Source organism: Aquarana catesbeiana, linkage group LG03, assembly GCF_042186555.1.
Source record: "Aquarana catesbeiana isolate 2022-GZ linkage group LG03, ASM4218655v1, whole genome shotgun sequence".
NCBI lineage: Eukaryota > Metazoa > Chordata > Amphibia > Anura > Ranidae > Aquarana > Aquarana catesbeiana.
This window is the reverse complement of record NC_133326.1, coordinates 102,579,659-102,599,668: the sequence shown is the minus strand read 5'-3', so window position 1 is coordinate 102,599,668 and position 20,010 is coordinate 102,579,659. Positions and strand designations below refer to the sequence as shown.

The window sequence follows — 20,010 nt, the reverse complement described above, 5'->3', positions numbered from 1 at the left end:
GTGCATGCCCCTTATATTTTTACTGTTGTGGGGGAAAGGTCCACTTTAAATCCTTTTTCAAAACCTGCTGAGCCATGCTGACAGTCAGCACTACCATTAGGATCTGTGTTAAGGTAGATTTAGACAAGTGTTTTAAAGGAGAAGTTCACCTTTTTAAAAAAAAAAAAAATGTTGGTAAAAACAAAAGTGCATTTTATTTATATTTTTTTACTTGCAGCCTGTAAAGCATTGCACCCATGATCAGGACTCCTACAGACGTGTCAGTATATCTGTCTGCTTATACTTGCAGGAAGAGACAGTGATTACCAGAGTGCTCAACAGCACCATAGCAGTTCATTGAGAACTACAAGCCAACAGCCGTAAAGGCTTTCAGTACTTGTAGTTTCCCATTCACAGAATGTGAATGAATGATGCGGTTGGCGTCTCTCATGGCTTTCAAAAAGTGACAGTAGGCGCTTGGAGAAGATCCTCGCTGTCACAGAGGGGGGAAGAGTCTGCAGTCGCTGGAACATATGACATGTTCCACCCTAAATACAGGGGTAACGTGATACAAAAGGTGAACTTCTCCTTTAAAAATACAGATTCTCTGGAGAGCAATCTGCGTGCAGACCACTTTTCAAACGCGATTGACAGGCAGTGAGGTGCCAATGTGACGCCTCTTCGATGCCATGCATGCCAACGTGCATGCCACAAACACCTGTACTGCACACAATTGAGGCTTTTGTGTCGCTTCCCTATTCACCAAAATGGGTCACGTTCCACGGACTTGCTGCTCGACAGTCCCTACATGTTGCATAGTTTTTGCTGTGGGAGCAAAGCATTGCTGCTGCGCCATGTAACACACCCGAATGCATCATAAGAGGGGGAGGGGGGTTGGGTGGTGCTCAAACGTGCATTTTATTGACCCCTCCCCTAACAGCACCTCCTAAATGAAGCTCATAAAAATCTTTACAGTTGCACTGTGAAATCTTGTGTGCTGTTATACACACTGAAGCCCGTGGAAGCAAAGCCTAAAACTGCTAGCACAAGTTTTATTGGGCCAAGATCAAATGCTGGCATGTCATTTGCAAGTGCAGGGGACACTAAAGCCTCCTGACTTTTTTTGATGCAATTTTTGTAAATACACTGTAACAAATCTATTTGGATACGGCTTATCTGAGATCTAATTTTGAGCTTATTTGTAGTTCATTTTTGAGTAAATATGCAGTGGCAGGCTGTGCTTGTGGCAAACTGTATGGCTGTATATGACTGACTGAATTTATCAAACTGGAGCAGACAGAGTCTGGACCAACAGTGCATGGCAACGAATCGGCTTCTATCTTTAGCTTGCTCTGTTAAGCTTTGAAAATGAAAGATAGAAGCAGATTGGTTGCCATGCACAGTTGCTCAAGCTTCTGGCTGCTCTAGTTTAGATATATTCCCCTCTGTATGTATGTATGTAGGGTTATATTTATTTTGTCTTGTTTTGTAGCAAAGGCAAGTCTGGATCCTTCGAAAGACCGGAGTCTGTGAGTACAACAGAAGCAAGGCTGAGGATGGAAGGAGTAGAGTTTAAGGAAGAATGGCAGGATGAAGACTTTCCAAGGTAATTGTATATAATTTTTATACTAAAAACTCTATCTATTGTTTGTATATGTAGGGGTATTTTTATTGTAATATCTTTAGTGGAAATACTTTGTGTTTTTAACTGTTACTTGATGATAAGTTTTTCTCTTTTTCCTCACATTGTTCAAAAATGATGTATTGTTTAATTTTATCTTCATTTCATTGCAAGAATGGGCAGATGAGCCAGGTCAGCATTTCACACTGACAGGACATCGCTGAACTACCAGCGTGCTCGAGTGCCATCGTAGTACATTGAGAACTATAAGGCTTAATGTATAAGGGACGTTTTTACAACCTCTCCTGAATGATTTAACTTGATAGATAAAAACCCGCATTTAAAACTTCCATTTTGGCGCGTTTACGTGCCGCGTTTGCGGTTAGAAGCGTTTGAAAAACAATTTTTTTTTTTGTTTTTTTTAAATGGCAAAAAATGAAAAACGGCTGTAAACGAAACGCAGCTAAATGCTGGTACCACGTTTAGCATCTAAAACGTCAAACGTCTGAACTCATTTTTTTGCCTTCAAAGAAAAGCCTCTAAAGGCAACTGCCTAAAAACTACATTAAGCAAACCTCTGTACATGTACACATAGGATAACATTGGATGAGTTCAGGGGCAGCTGAAAAAAGCAGCCAACTGCCTCTGAACGTCCGTTTACCAGCAGCAGTGTACATGAGGCCTAAGCCAACAGCCGCAAAGGCTGCCAGACCTTGTTTTCCATTCACAGAACTCTGTGAATGACACGGGGCCGCACTGTCTTCAAAAAGTGACAGCTGGTATAGGATGGGACTTCTCCCCATACTGCTGTCACACAGAGCACAGATCGCCGAACCACTGCAGGAGCGGGAACATGTTACATGTTCCACCCTAAAAATGGGTAAAACATGTAGCATGTTCCCAAAGGTGAACTTATCCTTTTAACCACTTGATATCCACGCTATAGCAGATTGACGGCTACAGCGCGGACCTTAATTCCTCCCCTGTAACGCGCCCCGCGCGCGCCCTAATCACCGAGTCACTGAGACTCTGGTGATCACCGATCCAAGTAAGGGGCCTGTCCCGGTCCCTTACCATGTGATCAGCTGTCAGCCAATGACAGCTGATCACATGATCAAAACAAAAGCTCTGTGATCGTTTTTTTTTTTTCTCCTCGCGCTGACAGTGCGAGGAGAAAAAAAAGCCGATCACCGGCTCATTAGCAAGGGACATCGGTCCCGAAGAGGAGAAGGCAATAATGCCTCAATTGTGCCGCCAGTGCCACCTGACATTGCCACCTGACAGTGCCCATGAGTGCCACGTATCAATGCCCACAAGTGCCACCTATCAATGCCCACCAGTGGTGCCAATCAGTGCCACCTAGCAGTGTTGCCTATCAATGTACCAGATCAGTGCCCATTATTGCCACCCATCAGTGCCCATCACTGCCACCTATCAGTGCCGCCTCATCAGCGTACATCAATGAAGGAGAAAAATTACCCTTTTTAAAATTTTATAACAAACTATAAAAAAAAAAAAAAAAAAAAAAAAAAAATTTTTTTTTTTTTTTAATTCTGTATTTTTAAATTTTTTTAACAAAAAATAAAAACCGCAGAGGTGATCAAATACCACCAAAAGAAAGCTCTATTTGTGGGGAAAATACAATAAAAATTTCATTTGGGAACAGTGTTGTATGATCGCACAATTGTCATTCAAAGTGCGTCAGCGCTAATAGCTGAAAATTGGTCTTGATAGGAGGGGGGTTTAAGTGCCCTGTAAGCAAGTGGTTAAAGTAGTTTTATACCGCTGGACGTTTTGTTTTGTTTTTTTTTTTCTCTCCTGCAAGTCATAATCTGCTATTAGGGGTATGCATCTTCACTGGTCTCATGATTCGATTATGATTATCCTGTCCATGATTCGATTCCGCGATGCATCACGATTACTTTGCATGATTTTTATCCAAAGATTCAAGCAGTCAGAAGAACTTCTTTATTCCTTTTTTTTTTTTTTATTTGCTCTTAGCACAATATCCTATCTGGCGAGGGTGGTTCTCATAACCATCCCAAAAGAGGGCTGCGAGAACAAATGGGCATTCTTTAAAACTTTAAGGCTTCTTTGCCATAGGAGCTGTGAAAATATGGAATAGACTAACTCTCACAAACTAGTTCTGGGCTACTCAGTAGATTTTGGATGGGGTCAGGGGCAGAGGGATGGTGGGAAACGGCAGACATCTCCATCACAGCCATGGGCCAACCCCCCCCAGAAATACAGAGACCCCCCATCACAGGCAGCCTCCTCTATCCAGAGGCAGAGTCTCCCATCACAGACATACTGTACCCCCATCATCAGAGACATCACCCCCATAGAGAGAACTACTCGAGTCATTATTAGGTACCTGCTGATAACAGTAAATAATGGTTGCTGAGTGAGGAGGACAGGTGTCCAGTATCCAGTCGGTGTCGCTTGGGGCTCCCATGGCTGGCTCTAAGGGCTGGCTGGTAGATGGTGCCGCTGAACACGGGAGGCTGGGGATGATGTTAGGGCTGGGAGGTAGGGCTCCTTGGTCACAGCGGCAGCGCCCAACTAGGAGGGGGCTGTTTATCCAGCTCCTGCTCCAAGCCACCAATCGCCACCGCTGGTTCTTTTACCTAAGAGAGGCAGGGCGCGGCAGGATGACGTAATTGCTAATCTATTGCAGCCGTTCTCAGCATCAATGCTGAATCTGGAACGGCTGCATCGAGATGCATCAATTCGCCAATCATATTCAACAGCCCTAAGTGCTAGTATGCATCGCATGCTAGCACATGGTGTGAAACTTACCTTAAAACTAAGCTATTCCAGTCCTGCAATGTCAGTGCTGCAGGGGCTCCTGTTTTCACCCGTCTTGCTTCTGGGTTGGCAGGCTTCGGCTCTGTGACTGGAGCCGCAATGACGTCACTCCTGTGCATGCGCACTGGAGCCTTCATTCGTGGCACAGAGTTCTGAAGGAACAGCGCGGGTGGTCGTTCGTTCAGAGCGCATGCGCCAGTGGTTTCACTGGCTGCATGTAATGGGGGGGGGGGGGGGGGGGGTTGACCTGGATGTACTCTGAAGTAAATTGGATGTATTTGTCCTTTTTTATCTGCCCACCAGGCTCCATGCACACTGGCTTAAAAGGTTAATGTAATGTTATCCTATGTGTCCATGTACATTAGGACGTTTACAGGCATATTTTGAGAGGCAGGAAAAAAAAAATCTGGTTTGCGTTTTTTGATTGGAGCTCACTAGCAGAAGAAACGTAAAACTCTTTGAAACTCGTCTAGACGTTGTACATGAGCGTTTTTTTACTCCCAAGAGAACAAACTTTTTTTTTTTTTTTTTTTTTAGCACAGTGTGCATGGAGCCTTAGGCCCCTTTCACACTGGGCCGGTTTGCAGGCGTTATTGCGCTAAAAATACCGCCTGCAAACCGCCCCTAAACAGCCTCCGCTGTTTGTTCAGTGTGAAAGCCCGAGGGCTTTCACACTGAAGCGGTGCGCTGGCAGGACGGTAAAAAAAAGTCCTGCGTGACGCATCTTTGGAGCGGTGTATTCACCGCTCCTGCCCATTGAAATCAGTGGGACAGCGCGGCTATACCGCGGCTATAGCCGCGATGTACGAGTGGTTTTAACCCTTTTTCAGCTGCCAGCGGGGGGTTAAAACCGCACCACTAGCAGCCGAATACCGCGGTAAAACAGCGCTAAAAATAGCGCTGTTTTACCGCTGACGCCCCCTACCGCCCCAGTGTGAAAGGGGCCTAAGACCTAGTATGGAGCTTCCGATCAGGTTCACCTGAAAACTTAAAGGCAGACCTGATCGGGATGCTTGTGTGAAATGGGCCTTACTGGTCTTTGCACATATTTTAGATGTTGTGTTGTGCGACGTGTATGTATTCAGCCCATAGTCACAGGGTCCTACTGGTATTTGCTGTTTTTTTTCCCTATGTTATCATGTAAATAATGGTAAGAACTGCTGAAATTGTTGGTTGCTGCGTATGGTTTTATGATAAGTTTTCCTATATTATTCAGACCACTTCCAGAAGACGACCATATAGAAGGGGATTACTTGTCTGGAACAGACGGGGAGGGCAGACCAGGTAAGAGTGCTTTACCTTTATAAATTATACAGAACATCGGTATGCTCATAGTTTAAATATCATTAAATTTAAAATCAATCCATTGACTTGATCAAGAGAGTCATAAATAAGATATAAAGTTTATTTCCATATGTATGTTAGATCTGTTTTCATATTTGACTAATATTTCTGGTAAATTTTCAGTTATTGAAATTAAAAGCGGTGTTAAACCACAAACCAAAAATGTAATATCTTGCAGCTCACCAGTCATTAGATGTGACTGCATCCGTTTTTTTTCTTTCTTTAGGCTTTTGCCCCTCTGTTTTCATATGGTAATCTGGCCAGTAACACTCCTTCTGTATTGGAGTGCCTCCAGTCTGGATGAAGGGGCACAGCAGACAGCAGCATTGGCAGTAACATTTAGACGCTAAACTCCAGCTAATACTTTATAAGTAGTTGCAGCAAACAGTTTAGTTCCTTTTTGGATAAAGGTTTTACATAAATAAAGGCTGACCATTGTAAGCTGTCCTGTCAGTGTTACTCAACCCACAACAGTAAAATCAGTGTGTATATGCAGTAAAGCACGCTTGTTATACTTGCTGTGGAACCTAAGGGGTTAACCCTCCACATTGTTTAAAGGCTGTTCGATCCGTTTTTCTCTAATCCTCCCCTTCTTGTTCCCAATCTATCTCCTGACAGTACAGAAGATTGGGAGTATTCTGCACATGCTCAGATTGGTGTGTATTGCTAGTGTTTTTTTTTTTTTTTTATTGGGAGGGTGAATGTGTTTAGCACAGGGCCAATCAGCACTGTCCAGACGGGTCAGGATTGCAACTTGCTAATCTGTTGAAGTGCCGCTCGTTTTAGCTGTGCTTTTCGGCCACTAGCGGGGCGCTTTTAATCCCAAAGAAGGGGTTAAAAACTCCTGTGTTGCGGTGCTTTGGAAGCGCTTCCCATTCATTCCAATTGGCAGGGTGTTTTGGGAGCGCTAAATAAAGCGCTCCCAAACTGCCCCAAAGATGCTGCTTGCAAGACTTTTCGGAATGTCTCGCAAGCGCACCGCACCAGTGTGAAAAGTCATACTTGCATGAATGGGAGGCGGTTTTCAGGTGCTTTTACAGGTGCTATTTCTAGCGCTAAAATGCCTGAAAACTGCCTCCTGTGTGAAAGGGGCCTTGGCCCAAAGTGCTTTCCCTAAATGTTTATAGGCGGGGAGAGCCAAGCTCAATGTGCTGCTCATGTTCAATGAACAGTATGTGGGCAGTAGATATGACTTGTAAAGCAGAGATTCGGTATCTATAACCACTTCAGCCCCGGAAGAATTTACTCCCTTCCTGACCAGAGCAGTTTTTGCTTTTCGGCAGTGCGTCGCTTTAACTGACAATTGCACGGTCGTGCGACGAGGCTCCCAAACAGAATTGACGTCCTTTTTTTTTCCCACAAATAGAGCTTTTGGTGGTATTTGATCACCTCTGCGGTTTTTATTTTTTGCGTTATAAATAAAAAAAGAGCGACAATTTTTTGAAAAATGCATTATTTTTTACTTTTTGCTATAATTAATATCTCCCAAAAATATATATTATATAATAAATTTTCCTCAGTTTAGGCCGATACGTATTCTTCTACATATTTTTGGTAAAAAAAAATCACAATAAGCGATTATTGATCGGTTTGCGCAAAAGTTATAGCGTTTACAAAATAGGGGATAGTTTTATGGCATTTTTATTAATAATTTTTTTTTTTTTTAAATGGCGGCGATCAGCGATTTTTGTGACTGCGACATTATGGCGGACACATCTGACATTTTTGACACATTTCTGGGACTATTGTCATTTATGCAGCAATCAGTGCTATACAAATGCACGGATTCCTGTGTAAATGACACTGGCATTGAAGGGGTTAACCACTAGGTGGCAGTGTAGAGGTTAAATGTGTCCTAGGGGCGTGTTTCTAACTGTGAGGGGCATGGCTGTGTGTGACACGTCACTTATCTCTGCTCTGATGACAAGGAGCAGAGATCAGTGACACTGTCACTAGGCAGAATGGGGAGATGCTAATGTAAACAAGCATCCTCCCCGTGAGGCGATCGCGGGTATCCCCGCGGCGATCGAGTCCGCGGGACCCACGACCCGACTCACAGCGCGCACGCCCACTGGCTGCCTCTTAAAGGGGAACGTACAGGTACGTGAATCTGCCTGTACGAGCCCTTCTGCCGCAGTATATCTGTGTGAGGCGGTCAGCAAGCGGATAAAGCTGGCAATACAATGTATGAATTTTGTCCAGTTCCTGATGTAGTGACCAACATTTGCTGACTGAGTGTCCTGCTGGCCCCCTTCCTACCTGACATCCATTGATGGAAAAATCGAAAGAGCCAGGTAGAGAATTGATTGTTGGTCGAAAAGCGTCTGCATCCAATTAGATGCAGCCACTGGTTGGGCATTTTGACCAGGGAAGGGGCGGGGGGAGGGGATTATGCATAAGTAGGATGCTTGGAGCTAGAAGACCCCTCTCAAATTTTGGTTTGCTGTGAATGGTGTCCAGTCTGACACAGACTGCCTTCCAGCCTTCCTAAGACCATTTTCACACGGAGGCTTTTTTTTTTTTCCGCTAAAAATGGCCTACCATTCATTTAGGTGTGACTCTTCACACTGGGACGGTGCGCTTGCAGGACTTTGGAAAAAGTCCTGCTTGCAGCATTGAAATGAACGGGCAGTGCTTCCAGAGAGCCTGAAAGCTCTTCGGAAGCGCCGCAACAATGGCATTAACGCAGCTGAGGCTCAATGTGAAAGGGGTCTTGTTAAAGATCAGTAGTGGGGATCAGGAACAACTTCAGCAGCTGTGCAATCTAATATAACCAGATCTATACAGGCTGCAATACTCTTACTTCTCTACTTCCCTACCTTCATAGGAAAAAATTATAGCAAATCAAATATATAGCATAAATAATTGCTACAGAATCTGTTGTAATTTAATGTTGTTACAAAATTACCTTTCCCTTTCAATCAGCAGTGTAATGTACTGTAATTTTCTGTAAAATTCAAGACACAATGACCACTTTAAGTTGTTTTGTACACAATTTGATGTACAGAATTGCCCCCAGAAATGTTTCCTCTTTGTGATTGGTGCACTGATTTTTCAGAAGTCTGCATTAAGATCGAAGTCACATTTTGGGCACCTCCTGCTATATAAACCTAAAGTAGCACTAAAGGCAAAACTTTTTTTCATTTTGGATTGAGTAAGGCCTCTTTCACACGGGGCAGATCAGTCATGATCCGCCCCGTGAACATCCGCTTGCTCAGCGGGGATAGCTCCGCCGATCCCCGCTGAGCAGGAAGATGACAGGTGCATCGCTGCACACTGTGCAGCGACGGACCTGTCAGAGCGCCGCTCTCCCCTATGGGGGGATCGGATGATGACGGTCCGTAGTGTCCGTCGTCATCCGATCCGATCCGAAAACGGAGGAAAAAGTAGGTTTTTCCTCCGTTACACTTTTCGGATCGGAGCGGGTCGGATGTCAGCGGACATGTCACCGCTGACATCCGACGCTCCATAGGGATGACTGTATGTCCGTTTTTCATCCGAAAACGGATGGATGAAAAACGGACATACGGATCATCCGTGTGAAAGAGGCCTAAGTCTTGGGGTCATAACTTGTCAGTTTTTTTTTTTTTTTTCTTTGGCCAATTGTATCCTATTTGGGGAGATTTCCTTTCATTCTCTGGTTGTTACCAAAACTAGTGTACCCATTGGAAGGTTTCTCCTTTATTCCTTTTCTAGTGACATCTCCAATGTTGGGATTTTCCTTCACTTGCAATAACGGTGAACAAAACAAACCATGTTAATTCCCCCTGATGGGGCCCAGGTTTTAATACCTCTTCACACTATCATAAACTAATGTTTTTGGATAGTTTTTAGTTATACTTTATTTTGGTGAAATACTCCAAATGGTTAAACACTTCTAAAGGGATGCAGACTCTGAGACTCTGCAGCTGTTCTAATTAGACTGAGCATACACCAGCTAATTATAATATTCCAGTTCCTTCCATTCAGAATTGGTTTCCATGAGAAATATATTAAAAAGAACAGGGGATTGCCATGTAGTGGATGCTCCAATATCAGCGCATCGCACTGTTCAATTAAGGAACTTTATTGAAATGTCATGCATACATTTCATCAAGTGGCTGTCACCGTGTGAGCCGGTGGATTGCAGTGATTCATTTTTTTTCCCCCTTACTCCCCACACACCACCACAACACAATGGTGTGCACTAGGCACACAGGAAACGATTCATTTTGCCTGTTTATGCAGTGAAATTGTGCTGGAGTAGCCACTCAGTACAGTCCCACTGCATCTGGTGCCAATGAGCCCCCCCCCCCAACAAAAGTGTAGTTACTCTTTTTAAATAGGACTTGAGGATCAACGACTGGAACCTATACTGTGCTGAGAAGGACTGTTGACCAGAAAGTTCCAATGACATATATATATATATATATATATATATATATATATATATATATATATATAGTGAGTTATATGACCCTGTGATGCAGGACTTTGCTACAATTTCACTTTCAGCCTAGGTTCACACTGTAATCGCGCTGGTTCCCGCATCGCTCCTCTCCCGCAGGCAGTTCACCCTGCCCTCTGTGAACCGCTGCGGGTGTCAATACATTATTAATGACACCCCCAGATCGGATCACAGTGCGAACTGTGAACTCACACAGGTTATCGGTGAGGGGGGTCTATGTTCGCACAAATGTGAACCTAGGCTTGGTCAGTTCATTTCAGTTATGCCTGGTTGAAGAATTCACAATACTGAAGACTCTCTTGCCAAGATAAGAAGCTAAAGGCCACCCTGCATGGAATAGGCACCCTCAACATGGTCACAGTCATATTTTACTTGTCCCAAATACCTCTTTAAGTTGCAACTTGGCATTTGGTGACTGGCTAAGCATGCCATTGATGTAAGATTGGCAAAAGCTGAAAAATCTCTACATTTCAAAACTATTTCAATATAGTTCCATTGTGGTATTTTTCAGGAATATTGCCTTTGCAATCATTTTAGATGTATGAAGATTTGTTCTGATCTTGAATGTTTCAGTAACGTTGCATTCAGAAGAGTGGTGAGCTGCATCTTGCAGACACATCTCACTGCTTTGAACTTCCTGAGCAGGTAAAGAGGCTTTGCCACACTAATGACTGTCTCCTTCATATACAGTGGGGACGGGAAAGTATTCAGACCCCCTTAAATTTTTCACTCTGTTATATTAGAGCCATTTGCAAAAATCATTTAAGTTCATTTTTTTCCTCGTTAATGTACACACAGCACCCCATATTGACAGAAAAACACAGAATTGTTGACATTTTTGCAGATTTATTAAAAAAGAAAAACTGAAATATCACATAGTCCTGAGTCTTTTTGGGAAAGATGCAACGAGTTTTTCACACCTGGATTTGGGGATCCTCTGCCATTCCTCCTTGCAGATCCTCGCCAGTTCTGTCAAGTTGGATGGTAAACGTTGGTGGACAACCATTTTTAGGTCTTTGGTTTAAGTCAGGGCTCTGGCTGGGCCATTCAAGAACAGTCACGGAGTTGTTGTGAAGCCACTTCGTTATTTTAGCTGTGTGCTTAGGGTCATTGTCTTGTTGGAAGGTAAACCTTCGGCTTAGTCTGAGGTCCTGAGTACTCTGGAGAAGGTTTTCGTCCAGGATATCCTTGTACTTGGCCGCATTCATCTTTCCCTTGATTGCAACCAGTTGTCCTATCCCTGCAGCTGAAAAACACCCCCACAGCATGATGCTGCCACCACCATGCTTCACTGTTGGGACTCTATTGGACAGGTGATGAGCAGTGCCTGGTTTTCTCCAAACATACTGCTTAGAATTAAGACCAAAAAGTTCTATCTTGCTCTCATCAGACCAGAGAATCTTATTTCTCACCATCTTGGAGTCCTTTAGGTGTTTCTTTTTAGCAAACTCCATGCGGGCTTTCATATGTCTTGCACTGAGGAGAGGCTTCCGTCGGGCCACTCTGCCATAAAGCCCTGACTGGTGGAGAGCTGCAGTGATGGTTGATTTTCTACAACTTTCTCCCATCTCCTGACTGCATCTCTGGAGCTCAGCCACAGTGATCTTTGGGTTGTTCTTTACCTCTCTCACCAAGGCTCTTCTCCCCCGATAGCTCAGTTTGGCCGGATGGGCAGCTCTAGGAAGGGTTCTGGTCGTCCCAAAAGTCTTCCATTTAAGGATTATGGAGGCCACTGTGCTCTTAAAAACCTTAAGTGCAGCAGAAATTTTTTTGTAACCTTGGCCAGATCTGTGCTTTGCTACAATTCTGTCTCTGAGCTCTTCAGGCAGTTCCTTTGACCTCACGATTCTCATTTGCTCTGACATGCACTGTGAGCTGTAAGGTCTTATATAGACAGGTGTGTGGCTTTCCTAATCAAGTCCAATCACTATAATCAAACACAGCTGGACTCAAATGAAGGTGTAGAACCATATCAAGGATGATCAGAAGAAATGGACATTACCTGAGTTAAATATGAGTGTCACAGCAAAGGGTCTGAATACTTAGGACCATGTGATATTTCAGTTTTTCTTTTTTAATAAATCTGCAAAAATGTCAACAATTCCCTGTTTTTCTGTCAATATGGGGTGCTGTGTGTACATTAATGAGGAAAAAAAATGAACTTAAATGATTTTAGCTAATGGCTGCAATATAACAGAGTGAAAAATGTAAGGGGGTCTGAATACTTTCCGTCCCCAGTGTATAGTATGTATTAACCCCTTCATATATAGTATGTATTAATGAAACTAATTCAGCTGTGTTATCGGTAAGTTCTGACATGGACATTGATACATGGGAATACCAGTGCCCATCTTGCATTCGGAGGTACACAGAGATGAATGATGACTATTGTTCATTTCACAAGGCCTGTCTAGTTTAGGAAGTACAGTGAGTGCAATGTAGCTACTGAGTTTGGATTTTTATAATACCTAATTTTTTCCTCTAATTCTTTTCAACTGTCTCTTGTTTTGTGTACCCATGTTTGTGGACCCTGTGTCTGTCTGCTTTAGCTTGGGCTTTTCCAGTGCTGGATCAGTCAGTTTATTGTATTCCTTATTCAGCATCCCGTAACTCACGCAAGTATCTACCTCCTAGCTATATTTGCATGTTACTTGGTCTGCTTGTCTATGCCTGCTGATTTTAACCTTTTTGTGGTTGCTCCTTTTGTCTGCACCCCTATGATTCTTTTGTCTTCAGGACAGAATATAAGATCACATTTTGTACAATTTGGCCTCCTAGCAAAACGCAGGAGATTAGTGCCATTATAACTATCTTACTGAAAGATATCTGTGATGGTTTTATTAACTTAAACTATTATCATGGCAAACCTTGGCGTTTGCTATTGCTGATGTCTACTTCTGAAAATGCTAGTTGTTTGCTTGTGTTTTGTGTTGACCCTTTTGGCATCAATGATTTCTGATCTATTTATGTGTAACAAGTATGCCCTGTATTTTGGTACTTTTTACTCGCATGCTTTGTTATATGAATGTTCTGGGTCAATGATTTGAAAACTATTAAAGCCATAGACAGCCAGGCAACTAGCATTTTCAGAAGATCTGGAATGGCAGCCCTCTTTTTTAAAGCTGCACTCCAGCTATGGTTTTTATTGCACAATTACATTAGTTTAGGTTGAACCGATGTAAGGAAACCTATTCCATATCTGTGGGACTGCTGTGGAAGCTGAGAATCTTCATTGATTGCTGAGGTCTTCTGGTTCCTGGGCTGAGTGCCCACCCTTCTGCATAGTACAGCGGGGTTTTTCATCCAGTACGCTATTCGCAGAATGCTTTGTTTTTTTTTTTTTTTTCAATAATACAAGGTGTTCCCTGATTGGACACGACTGAGAGGTCATGATCTCCCTGTTGTCCAATCAGAGAAAGCCTCTTGGCAGGACAGGACCCCGAATACCATGGTGATCAATTTTGCAGCACCAACTACTACATTGATTTTCTGCTTTCACTGCAGTCCTATAGGCACGGAATATGCATTCTAGCAGTGGTCCATGCTGGACCAATGTAACTTTCCAATAAAAAAATGCACCTAGAGTTCAGCTTTAAGTAGAAGCTGATTAACTGATCTGTAAATCTCTGCTTGTGGAAGGGAAACTAAAGTGTTCAGACGACACCAGAGCAAACATTATTATTTTTCAGGATTTGTATAGCACCAACAGTTTGCACAGCACTTTACAATATAAAGGGAGACAGTACAATACGCATTTGAATTCTATGCAGATTATTATTATTATTATTCAGGATTTATATAGCGCCAACAGTTTACGCAGCGCTTTACAATACAGATCACCTCCTTTATAGACCGTAATCTGAATCTTGGTGCTCCTAGACCAGAGTGTTATCCCCTTAATCACACTTTAGACAAATCGCCATTTTAGCCAGTCACAACCAGTGAGATTTTTCTAGGCACAGTAGTACAAATACTCTGAAATGGTTGGTCAGTTAGATCTAAAATCTACATATTGTATAGCGGCTTATTTTATCTAGTATGAAAAAAAAAAATAGGGTTACAGGACTTTTTTTCACATACTGGTGAAGGCACATCTCCTTTTGTCATCTTTTTACTTCCTATTTAAGCCCAGCAACTAAGTGGACAGGAATTCTATGGAAGTACTGTTTTAACATCTCTCTTCACTGGAATTTTATGAAGTTTTAAGGTCAGATGTAGGAGTAACTCTAGTGTGCACAAGACCTATTTTATGTAGTTAAGTATTATATGTATTAGAATTGAATTGCTTGGGATTTGATTGACAGAATTACCCTGATCCTTATTAATCATCTTTTGATTTGTTGTATTCTTTGATTAAAAAATAAAAATAAAACTCTTGTCTTTGAACATACTATATGATATCTTGTGACTTGGTTGGACACATCATTATTCATCATCAGGAGTGGATATGGCTTCTGTATTAAGTGGTTGCAACATGGTTTTTAACTCTGCCTTGCTTCCTGCCAACCACAGATCAGTGTATAATGCAATCACATCATCCACAGTGAGGCTGTTATAATTTTTTTTTTTTTTTTTTTTTTTTTTTTCATTTCAACATTTGAGTTGGAGGTTTGTACATCTATGCCTTTTTGTTTTGCTTGGCAATTCACATCATTTATGTTATGATGCAGTTTCTGTTGGAAGTGGTGCATCCTATGTGCAACTGAAAAAAGTATAAAGCAGGCACGCCACAGTAGTGCGCCACAGGTTTTACCCTGATTCAGTTAAGAGTCCATCGCTTTCCAGAGTCCCATGCCATTGTAGACTAAGTCCGATCAACATAGGTTCTCTTTAGGGCTCACCAAGCCCCATCAGAATTCTGATGATTTTAGAACCTCTCAAACATGCTATGCTACCACTTGAATTAAAGTCTCAGCAGCATTCAGTGAATACACTGAATTGTTGACTTTCATTAGATTCAATTAGAATTGCCTGTGTGCACTGTAGACTCTTAAGGGCTTGATTTATATATATATTTGCAAATAGACTAATCACTTTGCAAGTACAGTTGTACTCCTTTTCGCCAGAGCTTAGTGAATGTGGTGAAGCTCTGTTGATTTCCATAATCCTATCATCTGCAAGCAAAAATTGTGTTTTTTGGGGTGTTATTTTTGTTTTTTTTGTTTTTTTTTTTTAAATCCTTACACCTGGTTGGGTATTCTTTACAATGCAAAGCTTCACCACACTAAGCTTTGGGGAAAACGAGTACAACTGCACTTGCAAAGTACACCGTCCATTAGCCTTTAGTAAATCAAAGCCCAAGATTCTTCCATTTAATATTTGCTAGTGGTATTTGCTGCTATCCTTGAACAGCACTGATTTAATGGGAAATCCTGACTTGTAGTTCCCACAGACTCCTGTATACATAGGCCCTTGACATTCCTCTGGACAAATGGTTATGCAGTTGTTCCTTTGGAGTACCATGTATTCTTTATGGTCCTGTAAGAAGCATTATGAGGCTGATAGTAAAAATTCCGCTTCTATGCAAGAGCGTTTCCTTGTCGCACATTACCACTACTATGGCATTTGCTTTTACTTTATTGTGTGTTGAACACATGTTCAACACTTTCACTCTTTTTGCACTCGCTGTTTTGTTATTTCACAATGAGCAAGTGATGCACAAGCTTAACCATTGCATTTTGCAAACAATCTGTACGCTAGTTCATATTTACAAAAAATTAATTATTTTATAATTATACATTGGTTTGAAAGCCTTTTGTGGTATGGAATAGTGTGAAGCTTTTGCATCACTTTTAACACAACTGTCACCGTTCATGTATTTTAAAGGATTAAAGGCATATTTTAGATGGTTTAGGAGCTGAATCTTGCAGCTGCAGCTCACTTCTTTGCACATTCTTGAGAGCACATGGGCTGTTTATCTCTGTGGATAAATGGAATTGTTGTTCAAACACAGCATAAATGAGCACAGAGATGCACATCAACAGTTAGAAAATGCATCCGAGTGCCTCCCTGTACATTTCATTATTTTTGCTGGTGCTCATCGCACTGAATCTGAATGACGGCTCTGTTCATCCTTGGCAATGAATCAACCTCTCAGTGGAATAGGAAATCACATCTAGCTGCTGAAGAAGTGCAGAGTGCTGAGCTTGCGTCTCCAAGACAGTTTACTGTTTTGTAAAAATAAGGCCCGATTTGTGATATCAACTGTATTTATTTTCTGTTATCTTTCGCAGTTCCCAGTCCACTTGAAATCAATGGCAGTAAAAAAAAGAAAAAACTTATAGCACCCAACTTAAGTCTAACACTGGATCGCAGTGATGGCTCCATCTTATCTGAGGATTTGGATGAAAGTGGAGACTTGGATTTAGATGATCTAGATACTCCATCGGAGAACAGCAATGAATTTGAATGGGAAGGTAAAAATGAATGACCTGCTGATTGTATTGCAGCAACGACCATAAATTACTCTTGTACAGTATGTTTCTTATAACACTGCTTCTATTGTTTCTAGCAATAATATGCATGTCGCCTTTTGGTAATAAGCTGTTCTAAAAAGTATGACATTCAGTATGAATAACGCTATTCCATACTAGCAGTATAGCTTGTTGCCAAAGTCTGTTGCATTTGGATAACCTTAGTGTGGGAAGGATTCATTACATTTTCCATTACTTTAAAAAGTCTCTTTTGGAGATAATGGGTCCCTTTTTGGAGCTAAATGATCCCTTTTCTATGGAAAAGGGCCATAGCAGCTTCATTGCCGGTGTTTTGTAACAACCAATTCAGGGAGGCAAAGAAAGGCGTTCTTAAATGTGAATACACTGGTTCCACTTACCCCAAGGTGACAGGTTACCTTTGAAGCAAGAAGAAGTAAAAGGGTCTGGCACCAAAGTGTATTCTCAGACTGCATGATTACTTTCTCCATTAAGACACAGGAATTCAGAAACAGGTTATGCTACCAACTTTAGGGGGATTGGACACATTTCCAAACAGAAAAGTTGTATGCCAGGCCCAGTATACCCTTCCTACGCAGCATGCAAAAGTCCAGTTAAATGGACATATTTTCTCTGCTTTGCTGAGAAGTCTCTAACCTCTTTTGCTAGCCATTTTTTTTAAGGATTTGAGCGACTATGGCAAGGGCCAACTTGTAATGGCTAGACAACCGGGTCAGAGCAACTCTGAAACAGCAGCTCTTGTGGGATGTTCTCAGTCTGCAAGGTCAGGACCTACCAAAAGTAATTCAAGGATGGAAGACTGGCAAACCCACAACAGGGTTTTGGGTTGCCAGAGCTCATTGAAGCATATGGGAAGTGAAGGCTGGCCTTTGTAGCCCGATCCAATAGAGCTACTGTAGCTCAAATTGCTGAAAAGGTTAATCCTTGTACCAATTGAAAGGTGTCAGAACATACAATGCATCACAGCTTGTTGTGTATAGGGCTGTGTAGCCAAGAGCAGGCAGGGTGCCCATGCTGACCTGTGTCCAAAGCCAAAAGCGCCTACAATGAGCACGTAGGCATCATAACTGGACCATGGAGCAGTGGAAGAAGGTGGCCTGGTCTGATGACTTCAGGAATGGGCACACAATGAGTGTGATATGTTGACTTGGCCTCTAGATCTCAATCCAGTCAAGCATCTGTGGGATCTGCTTAAAAAGCAAGTCCGATCCATGGAGGCCCCACCTCGCAACGTAAAGGTATTGAAAGATCTGCTACTGTGGTTTGCTGCCAGGTACCACAGTACATCTTCAGAGTTTTAGTGGAGTCCTTGGCTTTATGGGTTATGGTAGGTGGTCATAATGTTATAGCTGATCGGTGTTAAATATATAATATACTGTTCCGAGCAAAAGAAAATGCTGTTCCCACAAAGACAAAAGTAGTTAATGGAGTGGAATAAGAAATTAAGTTTTTTAGCTTTATCATGTCATTTTGACAGATGACCTCCCGAAACCAAAAACTACTGAAGTACTTCCAAAAGGATCGATTCCAGAGTACACTGCTGCAGAGGAGAAGGAGGAGAGCAGACGCTGGCGTATGTTCAGGATTGGAGAACAAGATCACAGGGTGGACATGTCTGCTATAGAACCTTACAAAAAAGTTATCAGCCATGGAGGTAAGAAAAATTCTCTGGCATCAAGAATGAAACTATTTTATGTTTTGGGATGTGTACACCTACTTTGAAAATAGGCTTAAGCAGATGTTGGGTAAAAATTTTAAAGGGATGGCAGAAATTCAGATAAAACAACTGACAAAAAAAAGCACCCTGTAAAAGAAGAGTGTCAATACTTACTATCTTACCTCCTATATAACTCAAATCCCTGGAACACTGTAGTGACATAGTATCCCCACCCAGAACTGTGAGATGCTAAAGTGGCTGCGGGTGAACGTAGCTCTGCAAAAAAAAAAATCAAACTCACAAACCCAAGCTGCAAAATGTGTAGGTAATACAGTTATTATACAGCAGGGATATGCAATTAGCGGACCTCCAGCTGTTGCAGAACTAGTCCCATGAGGCATAGCAAGACTGACAGAGGCATGATGGGACTTGTGGTTTTCAACAACTGGAGGTCCACTAATTGCATATCTCTGTTATACAGGGTGCTTTGTGTGTTACATTTTTTTTTTTTTTTTGTGACCGGTCACCTTTCTTTTTTTTTTTTTTTTTTTTTTTTTTTTAGAAAGCTGAGCCTATGTTCTCTTGGTATACTAATTAAATTGTGCACTTTAAAACTAGCAAAGAGCCGTTCCTTTTTAGAGAGCTTAAGAGCCCATACACATTATACAACTTTTGTTGTCTGATTTCCTTTCTATTTACCAAAACCATGTGGTGCAAGGGCCTGCCTGATTGCATACAAATTGAAACTCTTAAGGTTTGACCTATTATAATATTTTTTTTTTTCTTAAATCTGAATGAAATCTACAGAAAATTGTATAGTGTGTGTATATCTAGCTTTAGAGTATGGGGGCTAGCATTTGATTTAGGGCACTTCTGTGTCCTGTTTTTGCTCAAGATAACTTCCATCTTGCTTCAAAGTAAGACCACTGCAGAATGTAAGGAAACCAATTTAGGAGATACCATATGTAAAATCTGTTTACCGTAGCTAATTTTAGCTGCTCACAGTGAGCCTTATTTATGTCTGTTAAACTGACAACAAGGATTACATTTGTAATTATAAAAGTCATTCAGTTGTATGTGCATTGGCCAAAAGGGGCAAACGTAAGTTTAAAGTGGATGTAAACCCGATTTTTTTTTTTTTTTTTTTTTTTTTTTTTTTATAATTATTATTATTATACTGTAGAGTATAAGATTTCCTATCATTTGAGCCCAGTCTTGCCTCAGAGTTAATCCATCTCTGAGCAATCCTCTTTTATTGTTCAGTGAGAAAAATCTTGACAAACTGAGGAAAACTTTGTCAAATACTCCCCTTTGCTGTGAGTGACAGCCTAAGACACATGCATTATTTTTTAATTCCCTCCCCCACTCCTTTCTTCAGCAGCTCTGCGAGGATTGGCTGTTCCACATCTCAGCATGATTTGGCATGCTGAAGTCATGTGGTTACTTTCCTGTCTTTTCACTGGATGTTAGAGATCATAGCAGAAGTTCAGCAGAAGTTCAGTGTTAGAAATAAACAGGAGAAAATGCATTTTGACAAGGAGTGTAGAGGTGGGCGGGGAGACTACTGACATCATGACTCCACCCACCGAGCTCCAGACAACAGACCCACCCACAGAATATGCAGTTTTTCGGGTCTAATAACAGACAGAGGAGAGATATTTGACAGGTAAAGATACATGCAGGAGGCATGTATATCCTTATA

General features: G+C 41.8%; 1 protein-coding gene across 4 annotated transcripts in view; it reads left to right on the top strand.

The window, feature by feature from the left end:
• Positions 1-20,010, top strand: part of BNIP2 (BCL2 interacting protein 2) — a 108,120-nt gene that overhangs the window by 55,869 nt on the left and 32,241 nt on the right. For 2 of the 4 annotated variants that reach the window (XM_073618885.1, XM_073618886.1), the window contains exons 2-6: positions 1,472-1,585; positions 5,625-5,692; positions 12,749-12,814; positions 16,433-16,615; positions 18,129-18,305. In XM_073618885.1, the coding sequence (XP_073474986.1) occupies positions 1,472-1,585; positions 5,625-5,692; positions 12,749-12,814; positions 16,433-16,615; positions 18,129-18,305 (608 nt within the window). The remainder of the gene's footprint in view (positions 1-1,471; positions 1,586-5,624; positions 5,693-12,748; positions 12,815-16,432; positions 16,616-18,128; positions 18,306-20,010) is intronic. The other 2 variants (XM_073618887.1, XM_073618888.1) reach the window with 1 other exon arrangement.